This window comes from Topomyia yanbarensis, chromosome 3, assembly GCF_030247195.1.
Source record: "Topomyia yanbarensis strain Yona2022 chromosome 3, ASM3024719v1, whole genome shotgun sequence".
NCBI classification, from domain to species: Eukaryota; Metazoa; Arthropoda; class Insecta; order Diptera; family Culicidae; genus Topomyia; species Topomyia yanbarensis.
This window is the reverse complement of record NC_080672.1, coordinates 139,557,068-139,584,378: the sequence shown is the minus strand read 5'-3', so window position 1 is coordinate 139,584,378 and position 27,311 is coordinate 139,557,068. Positions and strand designations below refer to the sequence as shown.

The 27,311-nt window shown below is 37.3% G+C and overlaps 1 protein-coding gene across 2 annotated transcripts in view; it reads left to right on the top strand.

Moving 5' to 3' along the window:
- The first annotated feature begins 11,900 nt into the window (after positions 1-11,900).
- LOC131692025 (uncharacterized) overlaps positions 11,901-27,311 on the top strand; it is a 272,470-nt gene continuing 257,059 nt past the window's right edge. The window contains exons 1-2 of one of the 2 annotated variants that reach the window (XM_058978852.1): positions 11,901-11,968; positions 12,714-12,968. In XM_058978852.1, coding sequence (XP_058834835.1) covers positions 12,902-12,968 — 67 coding nt within the window. In that variant the 5' untranslated portion in view covers positions 11,901-11,968; positions 12,714-12,901. Of the gene's footprint in view, positions 12,201-12,713; positions 12,969-27,311 lie in introns of both variants that reach the window. The other variant, XM_058978851.1, reaches the window with a different exon arrangement.

Genomic DNA, 27,311 nt, shown 5'->3' with positions numbered 1-27,311 from the left:
ATTATGCGAAATTAATAAACATTTGAAATATTATAGTTCATTCCATATATTCCGACATTCAAAGTTAATTGTTATTAACATGCTCATAAGTCATCAGTGTCCTGCCAATGATCTCCTTCGTCATTGGATGAACAAGGTATTTCGCTGCTTAAAATACTCGGTTATATTATCTGTTGCCGTACAGAATCCAATAAAATACGAAAAATCTGTACTTTTGTAGATAAATTTGTACTTATGGTGACATGCACAGATAAAAATATTTTGCAATTTTAAATTTATTTTCATGCACATATTTAGAGCATGAATATTAATGTAAATGTACACACGGCTTGTCGTGCTATCTTCACCGAATTTCATTGTAATTTTATGGCTTTGAGGTTACTGTGACAGATTTTGACAGACATTTTTAGGTGTACTGCCAGATTTACTGAAAAATAGCGACAGCACTGGGAGCAGGGTGGCCAGATCTTCGATTTATCGGTGGTCCTACCGAATTTTTGCTTACCGATTCACAGACGACCAGGGAAAAAAAACTACCGGCATTTTCATATTCCTCCCGAAAACTACCAATTTGCAATGATTTTGGGCTATGAAAAGAGAAGACAATCGCGAGCCAATTTGATTCTCATTACTGAGCCAGCTCCTAGTTGTTCGTTTTATCAATCAATAACGTTCAAAATATTGACTAATCCATGTGCAGTTGTGTTAGCGCGAGATTGAGGTTAAATCGGGTGGAATTTTTGCCAAATGCGGTTAAATCAGATGGAGAAACGTAAACATCGCGAATACAAATATGTCTATACACATTACAACTGTGTTGGTGTCCTAGACGTCAAATAAGTCAATAGGGCGCTTGCAAAGCGCATATGTAGTGGTGAGCCGTTGGGAAGGCAAAAATGACAGCAGCATATAATGTATACAGATCGGCGAGATTATTTTGTTCTAAATGACGACTTCATTTTATTTGGAGCAAATATGGAAATATATATACGAATCACCAATAAACATTCATCGCATAACATATTTTCCAGCATTTGAACCAAATACGCGGATTAAATAAATAAAATATTGCAAAAGTTATGCTTCATACTCATGGAAAAAACAAATATTCCAAAAGATTTGGGCATCTAATTTTAAAGTGGTAAAATATCTCGTACGCAAAGAAAGCTTCAAAAATTGTTCTTATCAGTATACAACTTGATCTGAGGTTTTAAAAGTGTTGAAATTGGATTTCTTATCATAGATAGTGGGGTAGAATTTTGCTCCATTTCAATATTTGTAAAATGTGGTGAATAAATATTATATTTGAAGCCTGGATGTCGGTAGATCCCCCAGCACACCCGAATAGAATTTTAGAATAGCATTTACCCTAAAAACAAAAATAAAACAATAAATATTATAGTTATTACTGTTTTGCCTTGGATCCGACTTCCGGTTCCGGAATTACAGGGTGATGAGTACGATCACGTAGAAAATGTCGATTTTAATAAATTCTGTCATGAATGTATAATGGTGATTTTTTTTTCAAAATGTGACCACAACTGCTTCGATTTGTAGTACTAGGCCACTAACAGCCATTCAAAGTCTTTTTGGTCACATCGGTTCCGGAAGCCCCGGCGGAAGTTATCAAATTCAGAATAACAGTCACATCGGTTTCTAGGAGATGGCTAGACCGAATTAACCAAACTTAGTCTCAAATGAAAAATGTTGCGTCCCCGTAAATGGCTATTAAATTTTATCCCGAACCGACTTCCGATTCCGGAGTTACGGGTTGTGGCGTGCTATCACATAGCAAATTGTGATTCAAACCGATACTCCGATGAAAGCAAAAAAGGTAAAAATTTCGCTAAAATGTCTCTCAAACAACTTAAATTTACAGTTCTAGGTCACCGACGGCCAAACAAACTTTCGTTGACTACATTGACCACCATAGACGGTTCCGGAAGTGCTCAAGAAAAGCGGCCATCTTTCAAAACTAGCAAACTCATATCAGTTTCTCGGAAATAGTTGGGCCGATTTTCACAAACTTAGTCCCAAATGATAGCTATATTATCTCCACAGATGTCTATAAAATTTCGCACGGATCGCTTATATGGTTCCGGAAATATAGACTGAACCGTCCGGTCACATATGAAATTCCCATATAAGCCGGAAATCGATTTTTTTTTTCAAAATTTCAGAAATTCAATTCGTATTTTTTATGCTAAACATCTTTAAAATGCATGAAACGTCGAGATTTGATGTTATCATGAAATTTTTTTTTTATAAAAATCGACTTTTTTGGACTGCTTTTTCTTTTACAAAATTTTAGAACTCGAATAATGATTTCTTTTCTTGTATATTTGTCATGTCATGTATAATAATAAAATGTAATATTTGCATTTGAAAGCTTTTAATGAATATAAACAACGCTAACATTCTCGTGTTCATGATTGAGAAAGGCACAATTGCACCGCTAGGTGGATTAAAACAGTTTTTTTAAACATTGTTCAACACAGAGTTCTCGCTGTAGATTTACAATAAAATTTCATGTTACTATCAATTTTACTGTTCAGCATAAAACTGATACAGCAAAATCACATTAAATTTTACTGTTTTTGAGAAACAAATGCATGGCGAAAAATCATTTTTTTTAATTTTAAGATACATAACCACCCCCTTTTTTTACTGTAAAAGTCGATTTTTCATTGAAATTTATTGTAGAAACGTTAAAGTTTATTGTTTTTGTATTGTAGCATAACACTACAACTTACTGTAAATCATTGTAAAATTACTGTACTGTCACAGTGAAAATCATGGTTTTGTTACTGTACATTTCTATTCGGGCAGTGGTCGTGAACTTAATTCACTAGAGGCCAAACCATCGAATATATTCACAGGATGTCTTTGGAGGAATTGTTCGTATGAATATTCCCCACAATCTGATAATAATTGAAATAAGGCATGGCTTACTATGATCGAACTAAAAAAATACCTTTTTATCCTGACAAGGTAGAAAGTTGGTGTCTTCGACAAAGTTTTAGAAATACTCATAATGAAGAATTTTATTGAAGAACTTGAGCTTGTAGGACTACAGGTTATCGATTTATAAAGCGTTTTCTATGGCAACCCCCTTAAATCTAGTTTTTTTAATAACTTTTTTCATTGTGACTTTTCTTGCAAACTATGTTCTAGACAAATGTGTAGGTATCAAAACTACATAATATTGCCGAAGACTGTATGTAAAAATACTCATTCGTTTAAAAGTTATTGAAGATTTTTACATTTTTTTACACCAACTACAACTATGTATAAGAAAGAAAGGTGTAAACCAAAATGCACGAACAGGCACTTTTTTACTGTCTAAACTATGCACAATAAAGGTAAGAAAGTTTGGTGCGTGGCACTCTAGAATCCTATGAATAGGGTAAGTTTTCTTTATCTTGTTTTTTGACCTTTTCCATACAAAAATCAGCAAAAAAATTCGATTTTTTCCGTAAAATTTAGTAATTAATGGTATGACATCCTTTTGTAAGCATTAAATTCATTATGACATGTCTATATATTAGTTTTGGATCTCCAATGATATTAAAAACTTCACATTTTTGCTCCCACGCTTATAAAATCTGAAATTTTCAGATATATGTGAAAATAATACTTGTAATCGAATATCAAACCAAGAATTTTAAAAATTGTGGCAAAAAAACCTAATTTTTTTTGCTGATTTTTGTATGGAAAAGGTAAAAAAAACAAGATAAAGTAAACTTACCCTATTCATAGGATTCTAGAGTGCCACGCACCAAACTTTCTTACCTTTATTGTGCATAGTTTAGAGAGTGGAAAAAGTGCCTGTTCGTGCATTTTGGTTTACACCTTTGTTTCTTATACATAGTTGAAGTTGGTGTAAAAAATGTAAGTCTTCAATAACTTCTAAACGAATGAGCATTTTTACATGCAGTCTTCGGCAATATTATGTATTTTTGATACCTACATATTTGTCTAGAACATAGTTTGCAAGAAAAGTCACAATGAAAAAAGTTATTAAAAAAAACTAGATTTAAGGGGGTTGCCATAGAAAACGCCTTATAAAATTTGGTGAATTTGGATCTAAAGCAGTATTAAGACTCTCGGTGAAAATGAACGTGAACATGTGTTGAATACCTTCCATTGTTCACGGTGGACGACGTCGTGAACAGTTTCATCAGCGAACAACGATTTCACGCTCAACTGGCAGTTCACAGTTTGTTAGAATGCAATTTGGTATTCGAAGGTGAAAGTTCACCGTGAACAGCGATGACATTTATATTCACCACTCGCGTTTACACTCCCGGTGAACAAGTAAATTATCCACTGCGAACATATTTCACCGTGGAATATTTAAAATTATCGGGGAATATGAATATTATTGCATTGATTCAATTACATCGAATAGCTGTGCATGGATTCGCTAAGTATATTAATGTACTATCGTTTAGTTCCAATTTCATCAATTTCTATGTACTAATAAGTGAGATATTGGAAAAAAACATCGAGTTCACGTTCATTTTCGCCGAGGGTGTAAATAGGCCTTAAGGTTGGACAGAGAAAGGGTAAAATTCGCAAACGAAAAAAGCAGTTTTTTTCCACACCGTATGTCAGATCTTCATAAAAATCAATCAGCAGTACTGTAACAACATTCTACATACGCTGATTTATTTTTATGAAGATCTCAATATTAATTCGTCAAAAGGGTGAAAGTGTTTTTTGTAAACAAACTTGTTTTGCTCATTAGTCTGCTGCAGAGTGGAATTTCATGAAAAATGTGCGTAAATGTAAATTTTTACCCTTCGTAGAAGTTATTTCAATTGTTTTCTGCTTCGAAACTATAGTAAATTAAGAGAAACCATCAAAATAAAAGTTTGTTTACAAATCTTATTCGCCCTTTTGCAAATTTAATATGGATCTGACATACGGTGTGGAAAAAAACTGCTTTTTTCGTTTGCGAATTTTGCGCATTCTCTGTCCAACCTTAAGAGAAGAGACGACAACAGGCTTCTTGCTCTTCTTAATTTTCCCGACTAGGCCCTGCAGTAAAGCTAAAGACAACAAGTGTTCATCGTTGCCAGATTCCTTTTGTATGCTTTTCGCAATTGCTGAAATGCATAAGCTGCATTTAAAAATTTAATTTAATTTTTATTCGTGTCTCTCTTAACAGTAGACGTAACTATATCGTCATTCAGGACTTTTATTCAATTTGCATGAAATGTTGATGTGTATGAAAAGTAGCCAGAATAGATTCAGCAGCACTGTTTTCCATCCCGTTGGTAAATATAAAAAAACGCTCATGATTGGCAAAACGACCAATCAGAAGCTGGTTCAATATTGAGGTTAGGACTGGATCAAATTAGCAACGCGATTGTCTTCTCTTCTCTTAGATTTGGATCATGATCATGGGGGCATTATGGGCTTTGCGTTTGCTCGGGTTTACAAAGAGCAGAGCTTCCATTTATACAGTTTAATCTGTATTTTACCAATTTTTAGGCAGGATTCAGACCTGACACAGAATACAGATTTTCAATAAACAATACAGATTTCTAGATAAACATATGATTAGGGCATATAAGCCAACTGTCAAAATTCACCTTGAGTGAAAATTCTGGCCAAACCGTTACTCTCTATTCAAAAATGTTGGTAGCAAACAGAAGAGAATAGTTTTCTCTGCTGCTTGCTTACTGCTGTGAACTACGTTCAATTAATAATGGCTTGTCTTTTGCTAATTACTAAAAAAAGCAAAACAAAATTATGCCATATCGCCGTTTCATAGCGACTAATCATTTTAATTTCTTTTAGTCAGCAAAAAATAGCCTTTCTTGGCTGATGTATTTACAGTAATTACTATGCACAAATTGTCCAAACCTGTACTGAATTTTGATAAATTTTCATTTCCTTGTGCGGTATATTCAAACTCTTTCATTTAATAACAATAACAGTCGAAAATTTACTCCGAGAAAATTCAACGAATTCACACATATTTTTTGAATAACTTCACACATATTTTTTGCAATTTGTAGTAGCACATAAACATTATCCATCCCGCATCACTGAGCAGCTGCACCAGCATGGTCTTTCGCCGGTTTTAAACAACTTTTTACTAATCTTGTTGTCTAGACCCAATTCTTCACAATTTTTACGCATGTCTTGTCAATTCCTGCACGCCAAGGCAGCTTGCAGATGACGGTGTGGTCTTTATTACAAATCCCAAATCTGTCGATTTGCAAGGACCGTTGCATATACCTAGGACAATTTGTCTGCTTGCGCCCTCCAGCTAGGTATCGAATTCTCCACGTAGAAAACTGAGCTAGTCGTGCTTTCAAGGAAGTGTGAACCAGCGCAACTACAGATTGAAATATTAGGTCAAACTATTGCTCAAGTTTTAACATTCAAATATCTCGAGTTATGGTTCGACTCTAAAGGTCACCTGGGGATGTTACATTAGCAGTGCCAAAAAAGGATAAACTTTCTCGGTTTTGCAACCTCTCATATCAATTGTTCATTCAATGCGTTTTCTTGAACTTATTAGTAATTGCAAATTTTAAGAGGCTCGTCGAGCTCAACTCCCATATTCGATTTATGTCCTTTATTTATCCTAACCGTGTCAATCTGTCTCATGCTTCTGATTCAACTGTATTCTTCGACACATCCAGGAAAGATGAGATTCATGGAATCCCGGATCGCATACAATATCTTTCATAGTAAATTTCGAGAAGTAGACTGCAATAAGATGTGTTACAGACTGGTTGGTCTCGACGGTTCCACTGGCTTCGGTACATTCAATCAAAACCTCATCACCTCATTTAAACTTGACGATCCTGCTTCAGTTTTCGTCGCAGAACTTGCTGTAATTCAGTACACCCTTGGGACTATTATTTTATCGCAATCTTCAGCTCAAAAGATGCTCTCCTCTTGGTGAAACCTAGCATTCCGTATTTCAAGGGGAAATTATGGGAGCTCTTGCGTGTCTTATCTGTAATATCGTACAAGATTTCCTTAGTTTATATTACCTCTCCAATATCCATTCTGGGTAATGAAGAAAAGGACTCTCTAGCTAAGACGGGCGCATTGGAAGGTGACATTCACGAAAGATCAATCTTCAATTAATTTTGTTACTATCTCTTCTCAGAGGAAACCAGAAAGTTGGCAGACTTCGTGGAGTAATGGAGAGTTAGAACGGTGGCTACATTCTATTATCCCGAAGGTATCAATGAAGTCTTGGTTTAGAAAAATGGATTTGTCTCGTAATTTCATTCGTGAAACGTCTCGGCTCATATTCAATCACTACACGCTCATTGCAGACGTTTTGGATTCGCGAATAGCGACACGACAAGACACGCGGAGCAAAAAATCTAGGGTTACATTAGAAAATGTTCTTTTGTATTCACCCATATTCATAACCTGTTCAGTGAAAATTAAAATTGTGTTCTTACTAGGATGCAAACTTCATATTGGACATTTGCTATTATCCAACGTCACATGGAGGTGCTACACATATATTATGTAGTATTTGCTAGAGACTAAAACTGATTCAGTTGCGCACCTAAATAGTTTCAAAGCAATCGTCTTCAAAATTGAACCGAAAATCGGATTACTTAGTAACATGATGTAAACCAGAGATAATTTATATCACTCAACCATTTTATTAAAAAATGTTTGTTATAATAGAAAATCGACGTGTTCCAATGTATAGTCCAATGTCGATGCATTCCAATGTACATAGTCCAATGAACGGCGATTGATACGATTCGGATGCAATATTATTTCAATCATGCATTCATCATCATGTTGAAGCCAAGAACATATTTCATCTGTTATACATTCTTTGTCTTGCAATACAAAATGATTTTGACGGTATATTCTAGATCTCATGTTCTATTCGATTTTATTCCGATATTTATGTATTATTTTACCACAGAGAACAGACGTCCATCTTCAGCATTCAACTTGTGTAAAATCTCTAACGGTTTCGAATGTAGTTTGGATATCTAAACCAGGTGCGCTACCGTCGTCATGTTTTTTGTGGCTGAGTTCGACAGAATTGACAGCGGTTATTCATCTACCCAATCAAACTAGTCTGGAACCGATTCGGACTTCCAGCATGAATTCCAGCTCAAATGCATCAACCGATAGAGACGGAATCGGTTGTTTTCTTTGAGTAAGATTCCATACTGAATCCATTCAGGATTTCGAACCGGTTCCGGAATGGATTTGACGGATAGTTGGGATAGGTTGGTGTGGCGGCGCTAGTGTTTATCGTATATTAATTCAAATGATTACACACGTTTTTTAAATATTTTTGTTCAATCATGGATGTCTGTTCGCTGTGATTTTACTAAGCACGCAATGTTAGGTTGTATACCTATATTCGGTACAACAACTAAAGACTGACCAATTTTCGATTTTACACAGTATGTAAAGCGCTATGTGTAACAAAGACGGCTATATTTTTGCTCATGCACCGAGTTTCACTATAAACGGTTCGCAACATCTTCCGCTCGAACATGTTGGTTCTTTTCCCAGCTTAGAGATTTGTTGATGCTGTCAGCTGCGCCCTAAAAATCCTGTTTACTTACAGAGTTGTCTCTAGTTTTCTCAATTTTCAACTGATTTCTACCAAACCACCTGCAAGTGATAATTGGTTACTGATTTATACAAAAATTTGACCCAATTCGAGGGTCATTTCAACCATATTCATGTAAATACAATAATCTCGCATCAACATATCGTGCATAAAATCCCTCTAGATTCATGTGGCCAGTTGCATCAAAAATCGTGTATAGAAACCCAAATGAATTTCACTTGGAACCGTTTTTGGCAGTTTCGTGAGAATTCGAGATTATGTGGACAACTCTGAAGAACCTTGCAGAGGACTTTCATTCATTCGATCGAAATCTATGAAAACAGAAGCTTCTTTTCGCGTGGAACATTGGAACCAATATTGCTTTCATTTACTTTCATTGAGTCCTGCCAAACGACTGATGATTTCAATAGAATGGCTTTCTTCCTCATCCCCCAGCAGTCGCACGATTATCTTTACGTAGGTGACCACCTTAGTTTTTAAAACGATTTTACCTGCATTTCAGAACGCTCTGCACTCAGTGCACTACGCGACATCCGGAGGGTTGTCTGCACACAAACATTATTTTTTTCAGTATATGCATCATACATACCTAAGAGATAAATTCTGACGTTTCTTCCGCAAACCATACGACCTGGGAGCGTAATCGTACACCACATTCACCATGTTTATAGAAAGTTTTCACTGATTTTTTTCGATGTTCATCGTGACGACCCATGCCAAAAATGTAAAATGTATACATTGTCCTCCATACTAAACATTTTCTGAGTTTTTCATAAGTGTACTTCATCTAGTTTCTTACAATCCGTTATTCCGAAAAGATATAAAAGATACCTATTACCGCAGAGAACAGACGTCCATGATTGAACAAAAATATTCAAAAAACGTGTACAAACATTTGAATTAATATACAATAAACACTAGCGCCGCCACACCAATCTATCCCAACTATCCGTCAAATCCATTCCGGAACTGGTTCGAAATCCTGAATGGATTAAGTATGGAATCTTGCTCAAAGAAAACAACCGATTCCGACTCTATCGGTTGATGCATTTGAGCTGGCATTCGTGCTGGAAGTCTGAACCGGTTCCGGACTAGTTTGACTGGGTAGAGGAATAACCGCTGTCAATTCTGCCGAACTCAGCCACAAAAAACATGACGACAGTAGTGCACCTGGTTTGGATATCCCAACTACCTCCGAAACCGTTAGAGATTTTACACAAGTTGAATGCTGAAGATGGACGTCTGTTTTCTGTGCTATTACTCATGACTGTTGTTTTGGTAATAATTATTACTGTTACGGCCAATTTCTTCACTTGGACCGGTTTTCGGCTAATTGGTCATTAGCAACCCGAAAACTGGTTTGCAGCGAAAACCGGTTTTCATCCAGTGAAGAAATTGGCCGTTAGTGCTCGTGTTGTCTACTCAACATTGAGCTTTGATTGAATTTGAAAAATCAACTAAAGCATTTCTTCATTTTTCACCACATCGATTTCCTAAAATTGATATAAACTCTTTTCAATTTCCTTGCTTATGTCAATGGAAGTCATGTCATGTTTATTAACAAACGAGCGAATCTACAGCTAGCTGGCCATGGGATTTGATTTTATGGAAGTTGTTTTCACATTGCAAGAAACGATCGGAAGCGAATGGTCAATTATGCTGGCATGTATACATTAATTTATTTCATAAAAATGAAGTAAACGCTTGCCTACATTGTTTCTTCCGGAATAAAATCCACTCTCGATGATTTATCTCACATACACACTTGACTATATTGTCATACATGTCATTCGAAAGATTGGGTATTCAATTGTGACCACATTTAGCTCATTATCACATAGTGACTAAAAATCTTCGCGTATGCCATACACGCTCATCCATAACAACTCAAATTTGAGTAGCCAGCCACTCAATTTCATTAAAAGTGCACATAGTCAAAAATTGAGTTTTCCTCGTTTACTCAGTTTTGAGTTTGGGATAAAAATGTCAAATTTGAGTACATTTTACTCAAGAGGGAAATACAGAAAATAATCATTCCGCATTTTTAATAAAAGTACAAAGACATTGGCATTTCAAATATCATTTACCTGATCCTCCAGACCGTTGTCCAGGTGTTTGCGATGTTCGGGAACTTAATCCAAGGGTCGTTCTCTACATCTATTTCATGCCGATCGGCATCTTGTATAAATTGCCGAAACTACAAAAACACAACTGGAAGTAAGATTTGAAAGCAAGCAAAACTCAATGAAACTTACCTTCCAGTTTTATGAACGATCATCGGCTTTAACTTCAGGCTCTTTTTAAAATTTAAATCAACACCTAATTCCGCACACTTTTTTGAGAGTATTTTTTTCACTCAGAACTTTGAAGATTTTATGATTACTCAAGAAATGAGTTAGTTCTACTCAAATTAAAACTCATTTTTTGACATATTGCTATTACTTTTGAAATTGAGTGCTCCGAACTCAAATTTTGAGTAGTTTTGAATGAGCGTGTAGTGTTGCCGAAGTGCATGTAGACAAACATGCGTTTACCAAAAACTTCCGGACAGGTAATTCCGGTTTCCGTGCTATTTTTCACGTAACGGTAGATTTTAAAAGTTCCCTCTACTTACTACAAAGGGATCAAGGTATGTTGAGTGTTTCCTATTATGCGATAATGTAGATAAATTGTCCAGAAAGCTGCAGTGTCAGAGAGCGCCATAGTCGATCGATCTGAACTGCACTTACAATTTTTCGGACAGGAAATCTTCATAACGGATAAGTATTTTTATTCAACGACTCTTTTTAAATATTGTTACACTTTGTTTTAGGTATTGAGGAAATTTGGACCCAATTTAGATTGTCACAAACGAGTAAAGCATAAAATAATTCAGGTACAGAATTACCACAGTTTATATTGAAGTGGCCCGTTAAGCGAATGCAAATGAAACGAATTGAATAAAAAACATCCAATATTTATACTAATACTACGTTCACACTACGAGCTAAAAGTGTTTTAACGCTTTCTTGATGGCATTTTTCTTGTTGCTAATTATTATAACGTATTTTAACTCTGTAGTGTGCACATAGTATAACGGTACGGTTTTTTGAATATCACTGGCAACCCTGGAGCTGACAGCAAGTGAACGATACCATTTTTGCTCTCTCGCGAACCGGAGCGGGTCGAATCCAAAAATGAGCGGAAGAGAACAAAACAGAACACTTGCTGAATGCAATGCATGAATGAGCGCGCGCGATGCTGAGTACGGCCGAGGCGCGTGGATTCGCGCTGCTACCGCGCGATCGGTTGACAACGTTTAGTATGAATTTTCCGCCCGCGCGGTGTGGTTGATTTCGTGATTAGTTCCAATACTGTTCGGTACGGTACGGTACGGTAGGTTGGACTTTTGATTCCTCGTGTGTTCTTTATTAGATTGTTCTCCGGTAGCAATTCCAACGGGACCGGGCCGGCCGTTTTGTGCGGATTCATTCACACCCAAAACCTAACCAGGTCGGAATTAATCAATTATCATCGTGCGAGGATTGTTGTGGGGATAATAACATTCGTAGGCGCGACCTCAGTGGTTCAGGCTACAACGACTAATTGAAGGCGAGGAACAAAAAAGGTGGGCATTTTTATGTGTTTGAATTTAATAGTGTGGTGAATTTTAGTGTCGGGTACGAAGAATAGTGGCGAGCCGTTTGTTGAAGGGGGGTCGCTTTTTATGCAAATTCAACTATTCCAAGCGTTCGCGGAGGGTGGGTGCATCAGGATTGTGTTGTGTGTAGCGGGCTTTACAGCCAGCGTTGTGCGTTTTTCGACATTTTCAAGTGGTGTACAGTACATGTTTGTTCAACGTTTTATTATTAGAAAATTTAACTAGTGAGCGGCTTGAATGCCAAGATCGGATCATCTCTGAGTAATAATTGCAATTTCATTATCGCGTGAAATTCTAGTTTTCGGTGACTCATTTTCGTATTTGGATCGGTCTGTAGTTGTGAAAGTTTTTGAAACTGGCAGCTTGAGTTAATACTCACATCTATTTATTTGAGATTAATAGATCGAATGAATTCGCAGTTCCTATTTGCATTGGCCGTTCAATTTTCTATTTAAATTTTCATCATTTGTTGTTTTACAGTTCTATTTGAATAATTTATGGTCAAAATAAATTGCATAAAATAAGACGACGACAGATTAAGGAGTGTGTCGCAATTCAACGCTCGTGAAAGTGAATTTTCAGTTTGTTAGTGAGTGAAATTTGTGAGTGAAATTCACCGTAGAACGAGTAAGAACGAGAAAAAGCAAAGCATAAAAACAGACAACAACATGTGTCAAGATCGAGTAATTAAGCTGCTGATATTCAGCTTTATCGCCGGACTGATGCTGCAGGAATGTAAGTTGATCATCCTCCCATAATTTTTCCCATTATTTTGTCTACTGTTTCTGTGTACTATGGGTTCCAGATGGCTGATGAAATGCAGACTATGTCGGGGAAAACTGAACACTTAGATTGATTTGATGGATATGATTTTGATACTTGAGGTGGACCAGACATTTCTTGAGCGTTTTTTTTTTTTTCAAAAAGGCATATCTACAATGAGTGACTCTCTTTGTTTACTTTCTCTTTCGATTTTTACGGCATCACTATAGCAATTTACACTTATTTTACAGTACAGATCGAAAGGCGGTGGTTTTGACTAGCATATTATGCAAAGAGTTGAGGGATAAATGTTAAAGCAACCGAATGATTAACAGAAGAGAAGGTAATCAAAGAGAGTCACTCATTGTAGACATGTCGTTTTGAAAAAAGAAAGTCTAGATTTACCAAAATATTTAAACAATGGTAGACGTGATAGACCGTAGAATTTTTACAATAATGAAATATCAACGTTACACTGCCATGATGCATCAAAGCAGGTGACCAAACATATGTTCGTTTGTCTAAATTTATAGAATTGCTTAGGAATAAAATGTCACCATTTGCAAAAGCCTTATCCTTTTTGACACTTGTCATTCAACCAATCACTAGGAAGGTTTTTTATTTGATTGTATTTGTGATATTTAGACACGGAATTTGTAGTCGATTTATAAGTAAATTATTTGCCAGTTATCCTTGCAAGACTCAAGTAGAGAGTACATTTTGAAAGAACATTTAGTGCGTTGCAGCAAAATTACAAATTTGTGAAATATAACGATGTCATTTATCATTTTTGAAGAGTTGTTAATTGCATATGAACCGACATGATCAACACCACCGCTAGCATACTGTTGGAAGAATGACACAAAGCTGAATATGTTTTGTAGACCGGTAACCTTTTGGAACTATTTTCGGAATCCTGCCAAATCAAGTAGTACACGGAAAAAAATGTTCCTACAATCGTGAATAGAGTGCCATGCATTCCGAAACAATAACGGTTTTACCATACGAAAATAGGACCATGGACATAAACCATTTGTTTTATAATTATGTTCAATTTCTATTCAGTAACGCCCGCATAAAGCTTTTATTAGTTTATTTGATTTTGTTTTGTGAACTTCTGTCGCAGTTTCCGCCATGTCATTACCAAATCGATTTTCTGTAGGTGAACTAGCTCACAACGTTATGAACATCATTCATTGACTCATTATGTTATTTGATTCATGAACATTAGTTCACAAAATCAAAGCATTCTGGATAGTTTCGCGAAACTCGGAATTTTATTCATGAATTCATTCAATCCAAGCGAACTAATTCATGACTCTTATTAAATTGGTCATTACTGAATATCTTTGCTCGTGAAATGGTTCCCAAACTCATGAAAAATTATTCATGTATTCGTGAGTTGGCTCATAATTCCTAGTATACTAGTCACGACTCACCATTCATGCTCATGAAATAGTTCACAAAATCATAAAATATTATATATGTGTTCGTGAACTGGTTCATGATTTCTAGTTTATTAGTCACGACTGACCATGCGTGCCCGAAAAATAGTTCATAAAATCTCCAAATATTATTCATATATTCGTGAACTGGTTCATGCATCCTAGTATAAAGTCGCGACTTTTCATTCATTGCTCATGAAATGGTTCACGAAATGAATTCGTCAACTGGCTCATGATTCCTAGTACAATAGTCACGACTGAGCATTCGTGCTTGAAAAATAGTTCACAAAATCATCAAATATTATTCATGTATTCGTTAACTAATTAATTATTCCTATTTTAATGGTCCCGGCTGACCATGCGTACCATTGAAAAATTATTTAATATTGTCCATGTGATCGAAAACTGGTTCATGATTCCTAATATATAATACGCGATCCAATATCCGTGATTGTCGAATAGTTCACAAAATCATGACATATTATTCATGTATTCGTGAACTATTTCGTGATACCTAGTATAATAGTCACGACTTACAATTCGTGCAAACAGGCTACGAAAATATTCCAAAATTTCATTTTCACCTTTAACATAAAATATCACTGGCAACGCTGCTTCAGTGGAGCACAATCAAATTAATTGTAATAACTGCTATTCTACTGATAATATTTATAACTGCTCAAATGAAATACTGGGACTAATGCAGTTATTAGTCTTACTTGTCGTTGTAAATATATGTTGTGTAAACCAAAAGTTATAGTTGTTTAGAAACGTGGTTGTTTATCAACAACATGGGCATGAAGGGGTTAAAGGTGTTCTTGGAATTCTGCACAGGAAGCAATATTGTGTCAAAAATCCACTGGGCATTTTAAAAAATAAAATCGATTGTGCTGCATCGATCTTTTTTGTTGAAAAAATCGATGTTGTCAAACATCGAACCGTGAATCGGATGGATCGGATGAAAAAAAAATCGATTTTTTGAGGTAAAAAGATCGGAAATCAAAATGGAAAATTTGATTTTATTGAATCAATAAAATAAATGATGTCAAACATCAAACCAAAAAGATCTGATGCAAAAAATTGATGTTTCGGCGTGAAAAAATCACATCGACATCATCCACTCCTACCACTGGAACTCAGAGCAGGATATTCATCAGACCATGAGATTGTTAGAAGAAAGGTTAATATTCATTGCACAATGTAGTCAAAGTACAAGGAAACACTGGGTTGAAGATATTGCAATCAGGATACATAACAGCATTGCAATCGGCCAATACGAGATGTGATCGGAGGCTGATTTTACTGGTTTTTGAATATCGACGTTACTCCCTTGCCTCTAGGGACAATCTTACTCGCATCGAGCTTGTGGAATAAATACCTCCGGAGGAAGCTCTTATGCGGATTCGAATTTGTCGGTTATCGCGATCGTGAAGCTCTTCAAAGTAATGTTTCTTGTGTAGTCATACGCAACATTGATTATATTCCTCTAGTCTTAAACTGTGGGCGATTGCCTTTACAAACAGCAGATGGTCGCTACCGTGGAGAACAGGGATTACTTTCCACGTCCATCGTTCACTCCTACCACTGGAACTCAGAGCAGGATATTCATCAGATCTTTACACCGGATTTCATTAAAAATAGGAACATGATTATATCAGCATCTTGAATAAATCATAATCTTCGCAGAATTCTATCTTGGGAAGGATTCCACCAGACCTTCTCTAGAAACCTGCATCAAAATTAAGAGAAAAAATGGGACCCAAACCAAAGTTATTTGAAATAATTGGTATAAAGGGTTCAGCGGCACTCGTATTTTTTACAGAAAATATGGGAAGTGCTTTCCGGCGAAAGAGTGGTATGTGGCTAAACTGAAGCAGAGTCGCTGAGTTGGTAGGGAACGGCGAACTTTTGATTGAAAATCTGAAGACAAAGGACCTATTAAGGTTTGCATATTTTAAATCAATCAGCAGTACTGTAACAACATTCTACATACGCTGATTGATTTTTATGAAGATCTGACATACGGTGTGGAAAAAAAACTGCTTTTTTCGTTTGTGAATTTTGCGCATTCTCGGTCCAACCTTAAGCGGCGAACTGAGGCGGGATATAGATAGCAGCAATTCAAAAATATTTGCTTTTGATCCTGACTTGGCAAGCGACAACTTTTATTGTATCGAGAGGAGGTTGTTTCGATAGAAATCATAGCAACTTTTAGTCCCCAAAAGTACTCCTCCATCGAAGATTTCTCGACCCATGCGGAAAAGATTAAAATCGTGGAAGTTGAGGCCTTTTTCTTGAATTGATCAATGATTAGCTTATTGCTAATGCGTCACTTTGGCCCGGTTTATTTATTAAAAGTTTAATAGAATCGATATTCGGAACAAGACTTCTACAATTCCATTGTAGAATAGTGATCAAGCTCGTGACCTCGTCGATAAATTACCCAGCGAAGGATACGATCGCTGTAAGGAGAGTTTGACTATTTCAAAAATATTCTCACTATATGGAAAAAAGTTGTCAAAATTTTTTTCAGGAGATCAGAATACCATATCAAAGCCACGATGTCAGTGAATTTATAATCCATGGAAATATACCCAAATTTGTGTTGTACACTTCGTGGAGTGTAGTGCTTTGCAACATAATGATCGAGATTCGAGTGTGTATCTTCGTCGCGAGCGGTTGACTCTCGTAGAGCTCCCTTCGAGTCGGTTAATTTTCATCATTTTTGGCACAGTTTACTGTCTCCCGGTTATTAAAAGTGTTAATAACGGTGCAATTTAACAATTATACAAAGTGAAGTGGTTTATAAAAGCATTTTTCGACATATTTTCGACAGACGCGAGTTGTGACAGTTTGTGAAAATTAAATTCCGGCAAATGAAAAAATATCTTTTCCTTGCATTACGGGCCGTCGATTCCCGATGCAAGGACAATAAAAGTGTACAGAAAACATCTAGAAACACAGTGTACATTGTAAAAATAGTGAAAAATGGTTTTTCAGAGAAAAAAATTCGATCCGAAAAGTGAAAAAAATATGGCAATAAGAAAAATTGACATTCAAATAATTTGCGTTTCACCAGCGACTAGCGACTACCAGGTGTCGCCCAAAATTCTTCGCCCGAAAAATAGGTGGCAAACCTGCCGGTCGGCGCTCAGCTAATTTCGTCCGCGTCCCTTGTCACCTATTTTTATTGAGTGTTTCATCGGCGGTGCTGTCTTTAAAAATGAGCCGCCTTGGATATTCAACTGTTTTTTTTACTGTATTATTTTATTGCAAATGAGTATAGGTTTTGAGTCTTTTATATTCGGGATTGCAGATATTTTGTCGCATGTAAATTTTGGGTGTTCGTTGATGTGATGGCGCTGTAAGGGAACACGTATCTGCCGGTCGGCATACTTTTCTTTGGACTGAGCAAACTAATTTTTATGTTTCTTTAGGGTTTGTTTTACCAACGGGGGAACTGATTCACAGAGCATTCAATGTGCTTTGGGAAAACACATGGCCTTATTTGAGTGGAATGATGACTTCAATCATGTATAAGGTTTGAGCATTGACAATTCGCGAGAGGGATCGGGGACCGGTTGGCAATTACCTTCAGTAATGTCAGCACGAAGAATAAGTGTTTTGCTATCATTTTCATTGAGCTTAGTTTTCTATTCTATCGCATGCCTCCACGCGAGTCTATTGATGACATTTGGTCCTTAGACCGGCGACGACTGGGAGCTATCAGCCTTTTACCGATAGTAGCAGAATGAGAGTATGCGATATAGCCGAGAAAACAATACCGTAAAAGTTGTTCGGAAATCAGTGCCAATAAGACTTTAATTTAACTAGTATCGATGATCGCGGGTCAATACGTACTGAAAATTCGCTGCGTCTGTTTTAATGAATCTAATTTCAAGTTCCGTTATTGGTAACAAGCCCGTGCATCAGGTTAACGATCCTCTGTATTTCCCTTCAATGTTCGATATAATCGTTCGTATACGTGTATTTCACAAACAATCCGATATTAGAAATAGGAAATTCTTTCGTTGATTTATAACATCTAGAGCTATCATAACTCTCTGTCTGTATAACGTTTTATCACTCGTTTGCAACCCAAAAAATATATCGTAGAGAAGGAATAGCGAAATTAGTCTAAATAATGTCGCAATAAATAGTGATCCGGCCCATTACACAGATAAGATTAGCTTTTCTAGGCAATACTCCCACGATCGGCTGTGTGGATGTGAAATTGCTTTTGTTTAGAAAACAGGATACTCTCGGTAGATCTTATTTTTCGAGCGATCGTGTTCTCGAAAACTAACTGAATTACTACCTAATAAACAATGCTATACAGGTCGCATCGCTTGCTTGGAGCGAATCCTAGACCCTATTCTCTTCCAAACCACCAACTCCGCGATACCTGTGGAAGATTCTGATAAACCTTCTGTATAAGATTCCTCATTTTATTCAAACGATCGCCGGGTAAAATCAGCACCGACACGATAGAAACCACGAAAAAATTCGTTGTGTGATTGAATATTATTAAAAAAATATAAGCAGTGCTCCTTATAGCCGGCTATCCGGAGTTCAAGGTGCTTATTTTGCTAATCGTATTAATACAACAAATGATAAATTTCCCAAATTCTCGGCAGCCGTCTGCCCAGAGCAATTATTACATGATAACGCTATTGGCACACTTACTAACAACTCTCCCCATCCCGTGATACATGTGGAGATGCAGAGGATTCCTCGGTCTCTAGTAGCAACATGTATCGGACTAACATTCCTTCCTTCCCCAGAAGATCTGCATTCGGACGTGGCCGGCGTCGGTATTGATCAGCATGCAGGGATCAGAATAGTTTGTACAATGTGGCTCATCATGTTATTCCCAAGCATGTTGTTCCAATGAACATTTTGCAACCTAATTTGGTTCTGGTCAATAACGGAGTAGCAACTACGGGCGATCTCTTATGCTTATGCTTATGCTTATGCTTATGTAGTGCTTTGCAACATAATGATCAACCTCATTACTTATGCTTGATCACACTTTGCGTAATTTTTTAAAATATTTTTGTTCGTTAATGATGTTGTAGGTTTAAAAATATTTATTGTATGTTTGTGAATAAACATTAGGTTCTTTACTGACACAGTTAACCTTACTTTTCTTGACTGTGCACTAGCACCGATTACATGAACTTAGAAAAATTTTGTTGACTACTAGATTCGCTCGAAGTAAGTAAGGCCATGTAAACCAGGTATCTGCTACGCCGCCATGATTTCAAAACCAACATCTAAAACGTCACGTTAAGGTCGATCCACAATGAACAGAATCGATTCCATTCGACACAACTTTGTGAAAGTCGAGTTCGTTTAATTTATTGATGCATCATGGTATAAAGTTTTTGTTATTCACCGACATGTCCAAAACAACACTTTTCATCAATTAGCGGTCCTATATTTTCGTTTTTTAACAAAAAACTAAAGATTGAGTCATGCCGTACCATGGCTGACAAGTGAAGATCAAGCTTCGAGCAAAACGAGCAGAACAATTTGAACTGTCAGTGGGGCCCATAATTTTTGTGCCCGCTGAGATGTTGACTTATGTCAGTTCAATACAAACGGGATAGGGGTACCATATACGTGATGTAAACACCACAAGCGAACTGTCAAAAGTGAACACTTGAGTTCATTTGTGACGTTACCGTAAAGTATTCAATTGAATTCTACCAAGACGGATATGGGTGTGCACATTTTTTTTCTGTGTGTGGGTGCGGTTGTCATTTTTCTTTGACGAAGCCGAAAAAACAAGAGGATATGAAGAAGAAAAGCACAAACAAATGACGTAGTGGGCCTTTCTGTTGCCATAAGTTTTCTTTCGGTTCGGTCATAGTTAATTTAACTTAATTTAATCGGTTTTTTCGAAGTGAAAAGTGTCCCTAAGTGTTCTAATAGGTAGATCCGAGGTGAAGCTCGGCCTTTTCTCACTTTTCATCGTGCGCCAAAGAATCAGGATGCTCGTTCGTTCACTTCAAGGGCCCCGGCCGCCATGCCTAATTTTGCAAGTATTTAACTAATACACTCAAAAGTGTTAAATGTTCCCACCTTTCTCCCATCTTGGAATTCTACAAGATGACGACACGAATGAACTAATGATGAATAAAGTTTATGTTTGACAATTCTCGGTGGTTTGTGTACTTCGTCAGTTTCGTGTGTTCGAGTGCAACAAATGTTCATCTGTTGCATTCGAACTCACGTAACTCCCATATAAACAATCCACCGAGAACTTTCAAATGAAGTCCATGCGGCTCATTTTGTGGGGTGATGTCGGTTTGTTGTGAAGAAGAGCAGCTTACTTGGCAATTCCGCAAATGGCAGGGATAGTGATGGTGAATGACGGGCGGTTTGTTTTGGTGGACGGAGAAGGCGGCAATTGAAAAAGTCAGTGAGTTTCAAACTGCAGTAATCATTGGTTGTGTCATATAGATTTATACAGTGACAAACCCATTCGAAAGTGTTGTGTGGTGGTGGATCGCCGGAAGAGGGAAGCTAATTGCAAAGGAACCACTCGGTTCCCTCAGCTAATCACAAAGGATCCAGAAACACGATTCCGCCTTTGCTGGGAAGGATAAGCTGAACAAGCCTTGCCCTCCTCCCCAGCTAACAGCCAAGGAGGCTACGGCAAGGTGGACAACGGCTCTCCCCGGGTAGAACATTGCGGTGCCTTCCTGGATTCTTTGCTGTGTGCAAAGAATCCGGAGATTCATTACCAACGTCGCTAGGGAGGTTCCAACAAAAGAGCCATTCTCCACCTTAGCTTCTTCGGGGAACATGGCCGCAGTAGTGGGCAGGAACAGAGTGGAGTTTGGTGGAGTAAATGAAGTCGGTAAAGTTAATATTTATTTGTTTACTGTTTTTGTTTGTTGTGTTACGAAAATCCGAAAATTATTGATAAGAAGCACCTACGCCGCCATATCATCTAGAATTTACCGGGCAGGTAAGATTAGAACTCGAGTAGTGGACAAACCCTAAAATTTCGTAACACGTAGTGTAGCACTAGGTTGAATCTCTGGTTGAACTGTTGAGACACTTGGAGCAGCCTTTTGGCCTTTACAGGAATCTCAGGCTCAGGTGATGATGTTTTCTTCTTCCTATCTTCCCTAGGCACAGTAATTTTTTTTCCTCTTGGTGATAATTAGAGTCACACACTTCCTGACTCTGACTCAAGACAACATAAGAGTTTGTAATGGTCAGTATTTCTACAAAAGAGTATTTAGAGCGTCCCGCTGGTTCGCACTCTGCACACGGAACATCTGGAGTGTCATGTAAGCTCTCCTCCTGCAAGAATCATCCCCGTCGATTTCCTCCACATTTCACCCATTTACCTTAATTTGATGCAACTAGAGGTGTTCGCCGCGCCGCCGATTCTAGGTAAAGGTCGGCGGCGCGCCGGCGTCACGCCGATGTGCTTACTATTTTTACATGCAATCGTCGGCGGGGCGCGGCGGCGCACAGTGGGACGGAATCAAAAAAAGCCGGACATTGATATTTGCGACGAAACTATTGGTTATGGCACTTTGATGTCTTCGGAAAGGTTTCTTCATTTTTTAAGTAGTTTAATATAATGTTGGAAAAAATTTATTTAAGGGGGTATATACGCAGATAAAAAAAATAACTTTGCAAGTTGTTGCCAAAATTGATAGTCATGTATGGAAAGTTTGTAGACGAAATGATTTTATGAAACTTTGTAGAAGTAGCGAAATAGCTATCTGTTAAGCGAAAAAAGTTATTGGGTGAAATTGAAGTACATGTCGGAATACCCCCTTAAAAAGTGTTTTTTCATTGTAACTTTTTTATTTGATTTTTAACAGCTTTTCGATGTTCTAGAAAGTTGTAGATGCTTTCAAAACACACCTTTTTGTGGAATAGACCAACTCGCTATCTCTTCATTTTTAGGGTGTATGTCTGTTTTTTTTTTGGTTTTTTTGGGCTAACTTTAAGGGGCTATGGTTTGTAGAGTAGCAGGTAGTAGCAGCTAAATTTGTTATGTTCAGCAAGAAATACCCTATTGATACATATATAAATCATAGCGGGATCTAATAGGATCCTTGGAATAATGCGGAGTAAAATAGACTAGCATTTCAATAAATTATTTGTATTATGAATCATGAAAAACAAACTATTATGCGAAATTAATAAACATTTGAAATATTATAGTTCATTCCATATATTCCGACATTCAAAGTTATTTTTTTTGTTATTAACATGCTCATTAGGGTGGGACAAAAAATAGATTCCAGCTCCGAGCAACTTTTTAGGTACCATTTGGGTCCTAGAACAACTGTGCAAATTCTTAGCTCGATCGGTGAAACTATATTTTTGCGCCCACTGTTTAAAGTTTACATGGGATTTTGTATGGGAAAGTTAACATTTACAAAATAATTCCTCCAGGAGTCGCCCATTACTTCCTAAAAATAAATCGTTATGTGACTTTTAAAGGAAATTTAACGAAGAAAAAAGGTCTCGAAAATCACGAATCGATCTGATTCTTGAGAAAAAAGTTATTAAGCAGAAACCGATTGATGCTCTGACGGTTGATAAAATATTCTTTTTTTCTAGCACCACTGCTGTTGCTTGTCCAATTATACGCAATTTTGTTTTGATCCTCTCTTAATGTGTCTAAATCTTTTATCTACGCTATTTGGTTACTTCGCAAGGTTTTGAGGAATAAATTGAGGCTTCTTTTGTACATAATAAAAGAAAGTTACAAATGTTTGTATATAATTAGACCGTCAGAAGCAGTGATGCTATGAAAAGTGAAATTTTCATCAATCTTCAGGGCATCAATCGGATTTTGCTTAATAACTTTTACCACAAGCATCACATCTTTTTGCAGTCTTCTAGACTTTGTTTTCTTGACAAATTTCCTATAAAAATCAGACATCTGTTTATTTTTAGGAGATAACGGGCGACTCTTGGAAGAATTAATTTGCAAAAGACAATTTTCCCATACGAAATCCCATGTAAACTTTAAACCGTGGGCGCAAAAATATAGTTTCTCCAATCGAGCTAAAAATTTGCAGAGTTGTTCTGGGAGCTAAATGAGATTCAAAAAGTTACTCGGAGCCAAATTTTATTTTTTTCATATAACCATGTCCCACTCTAATGCTCATGAGTCATCAGTGTCCTGCCAATTATCTTCTTCGTTATTGAATGAGCAAGGTATTAATATAACCGAGTATTCTAAGCAACGAAAGGACACTGATGACTCATGAGCATGTTAATAACAAAAAAATTAACTTTGAATGTCGGAATATATGGAATGAACTATAATATTTCAAATGTTTATTAATTTCGCATAATAGTTTGTTTTTCATGATTCATAATACAAATAATTTATTGAAATGCTTGTCTATTTTACCCCACATTATTCCAAGGATCCTATTAGATCTCGCTATGATTTATATATGTATCAATAGGGTATTTCTTGCTGAACATAAAAAAATAAATTTAGCTGCTACTACCTGCTACTTTACAAACCATAGCCCCTTAAAGTTAGCCCAAAAAAACCAAAAAAAAAACAGACATACACCCTAAAAATGAAGAGATAACGAGTTGGTCTATTCCACAAAAAGGTGTGTTTTGAAAGCATCTACAACTTTCTAGAACATCTAGAAACTGTTAAAAATCAAATAAAAAATGAAAACAATGAAATGAAATAAAAAATGAAAACAATGAACAATGAAAAAACACTTTTCAAGGGGGTATTCCGACATGCACTTCAATTTCACCCAATAACTTTTTTCGCTTAACAGATAGCTATTTCGCTACTTCTACAAAGTTTCATAGAATCATTTCGTCTACAAACTTTCCATACATGACTATCAATTTTGGCAACAACTTGCAAAGTTATTTTTTTTATCTGCGTATATACCCCCTTAAATAAAATTTTTCCAACATTATATTACACTAATTAAAAAATAAAGAAACCTTTCCGAAGACATCAAAGTGCCATAACCAATAGGTTCGACGCTAATATCAATGTCCGGCTTTTTTGATTCCGTCCCACTGTGCGGCGGCGTGGCGCACACCTCTAGATGCAACTCATAGTCTGCGATACAAAAAAACAGGCAGATGAACCTTATCAAAGAGGACGTAACTTGGCAATGCAGAGCCGGCTATGGTCACCTGATACGGGTCAAAAAGGATGAAGTTTTTCCTGTCCTTTGTGACTTTATTACTGACTGGCGCAGTGCGTCTTTGAAATGCGTAATCCAGCAGACCATGAATGTCAAACTCGAATCGATGACAACGCCCTTTATAGGGTACTTTCCAAGGTACTCCCTTCGTAACAATATTATCTCCAGTAATGTCATTTGCTTACTTTAGACTTCAAACCACAACCCGGAGTTTACCTGAGCGGACTTTTGAGTTCATGGCCGAATACCGTTCCGTCAGGTCCTTGAAAATCTTTTGAATAATTTATCACTGGTCCGGAAAAGATCACAAACGCTCCGATCGAGTTCAATGGGCAATCGAAATCTTTAATGATGAATTTAGAACGACCTCAATTTCACTATCAGGTGGATATTTTTCAAAAGAGGCGATTTATTCACGGGCTCAGAGCCCGGCAGAATCGGTATACGACTGAATGTGGTTAATATTAATCGTGTCACCCGCAACGGAATACCAAAACAGCTCCCAATTCACTTAGCTACTAGCACCAAAAATGCGAATTAACCTTGATTAGCTACAGTTCACGATTGAGTTTTCAGAAAACACATATTTGGGCAGTTTGGATGCATGCCTTGGATTATGAAAGAACGCATTTTAATGCTTAGAGAATAGAATTTACCAGTTTATATTCAAAACAAAACAACTGAAAATGACAATATTAGTTTCCCTTTGTTTGAGCAACGTAATAAAATGGAGATCTTAAGTTCCAGTAACACTAATGATAACGCTAATATGTAGGAAACTAGCGTAAACTAAACCCTGTATAGTACCTTTATCTTATCTACCCATGTGCTCATACTCAAATTATGCAACCACCAGACAAGTGTTAGTTCTGCCAGGTTTCGTCAGCAGCACGATGAATAAACAGACAAAACAAGCGACGCAGCACCGTGCACTGTTTGCCGAGATATACGAATTTGTCGGTCGTTGGTGAGATGAGATGAGAAAAGAGTAAATTACGGGGTAATACACGAAGAATTATAAAAATATATGCTTTTGCATGAAGATGGAACTATCCCTCTCGAAACACTGCTCGTGTGCCTGCGGATTCAAACCACCCAGTTAGACAGTCGTTAATCGGCGTCGTCTTGTGACACATATTCGGTAGCGCAGCTAGACCGACAGGTTGCTCAAGGTTTCGAGGTGAATTCTTGAGTGTGTTCCCCGTCATCGTCGTCACCAATACCACCACCTTCGTCAGCGGATGAGGTTGACAGTCCTCTTTCAAATTTAAAATAGATTCATTCGTTTCAGTTTGTCAGTCCCATCTGCTTACCGACGATGTTCATCCCAATCCGACCGTCACAACAATGCGCTCCAATCATCGGATGGCGGGAATTAACACCGGTCGGAAAGACAGACGCTTGTTGGGAGCATTATGGAAATTGTAACCATGCGAATCCATTCAAACATTCAAAATATGGCGCACACACACATCACATTACCGATGAGGTCCCATAATTGCACGAATCAGCAACCCTTTTTGAGTTGTAGATCTTATTTCAACAGCTGCCACATGTGCGGGATTTACTTTTTATTCGCTTCTTCCGCTCCCAGCGCATCGTATTGCCTCCTCGCGATGATCATTTTCTTCGATCAGTCAGTTGCGTGAAATGTTGTTTCTTTTTTCTCGCGCTGGTATTTATTTCCTTGTTATTCATTCTGCTTGCCCATTCGCATGACCCGCGGGATGTTATTTATTATTTGTGTTCTAGCCTTCCCGGCAACGGGCCAGACCTTACTGGAGTACAACATAACTGATTGGATTCAGAAATTATTTTACCAATACTTCACACATAACATCTGATGAGAAACATAAAATTGTAGAATCTCGGGTAGAATACCAGTCGTTTCATACTTTTCCGACGTAAAATTCTTATGCTTACGTCTTCAAATTGGTTGATTGGAAATCATTCACAAAGAAACAGTTTTTCCCAACCTTATTGACCGGAAAAAATCGCCTGTCTGTCGGCCAACCGGAAAGACAAGGCGATCGCTACTAATTACAGATTAGAGGATAGAACATAGAAATTTCCGTTCTGGTTCGCGGTGAGGAAATCCACTCTTCAAGAGCACCAAAAACAGACATCCAAACCCCAAAGTACGCGTCAGTCTCCCCGCGAGCCTTTCAAATTATCTGTCTACAGCTCGCACATGGGAGAAAAGAAAACGAAAACAGATAGATCCAACTTCAGCCGCATCGCGCTTCCCAGTAATTGAGATAAAAATATGATACTATTTCATAATACACAACACCCACGAGTTCGCGGTCTCCCCGAGTCCGATGATGCTTGAAAGCATCAGCGATCTTCTTGGTAGAGTGGTTTTATTCGGTTTTGTCGTCCATCCTAACAACAAGATCCGCGCTGAAACGTGATGACTTTGCGCTGAGGGAAGCACTAAACCGCTATAAAAGTTAGCACGGTGGCATGTTTGGGTAGGCTATACGAACACAGACATAGCAGCAGACAGTGTACACGAAGATTCTGGTGGTATTCCTTAGATATTGGTTCTCTTTATAACTATTGAATAGTGCTAATATCGAAATACGATACGAGTTCAGAGGTGAATATGCAAATTGAAAACCGATTTGAAAATGTTACGACCTGTGATTCTGGCTTCAACGATATCTGGGTAGGGTAATGAGCCTATT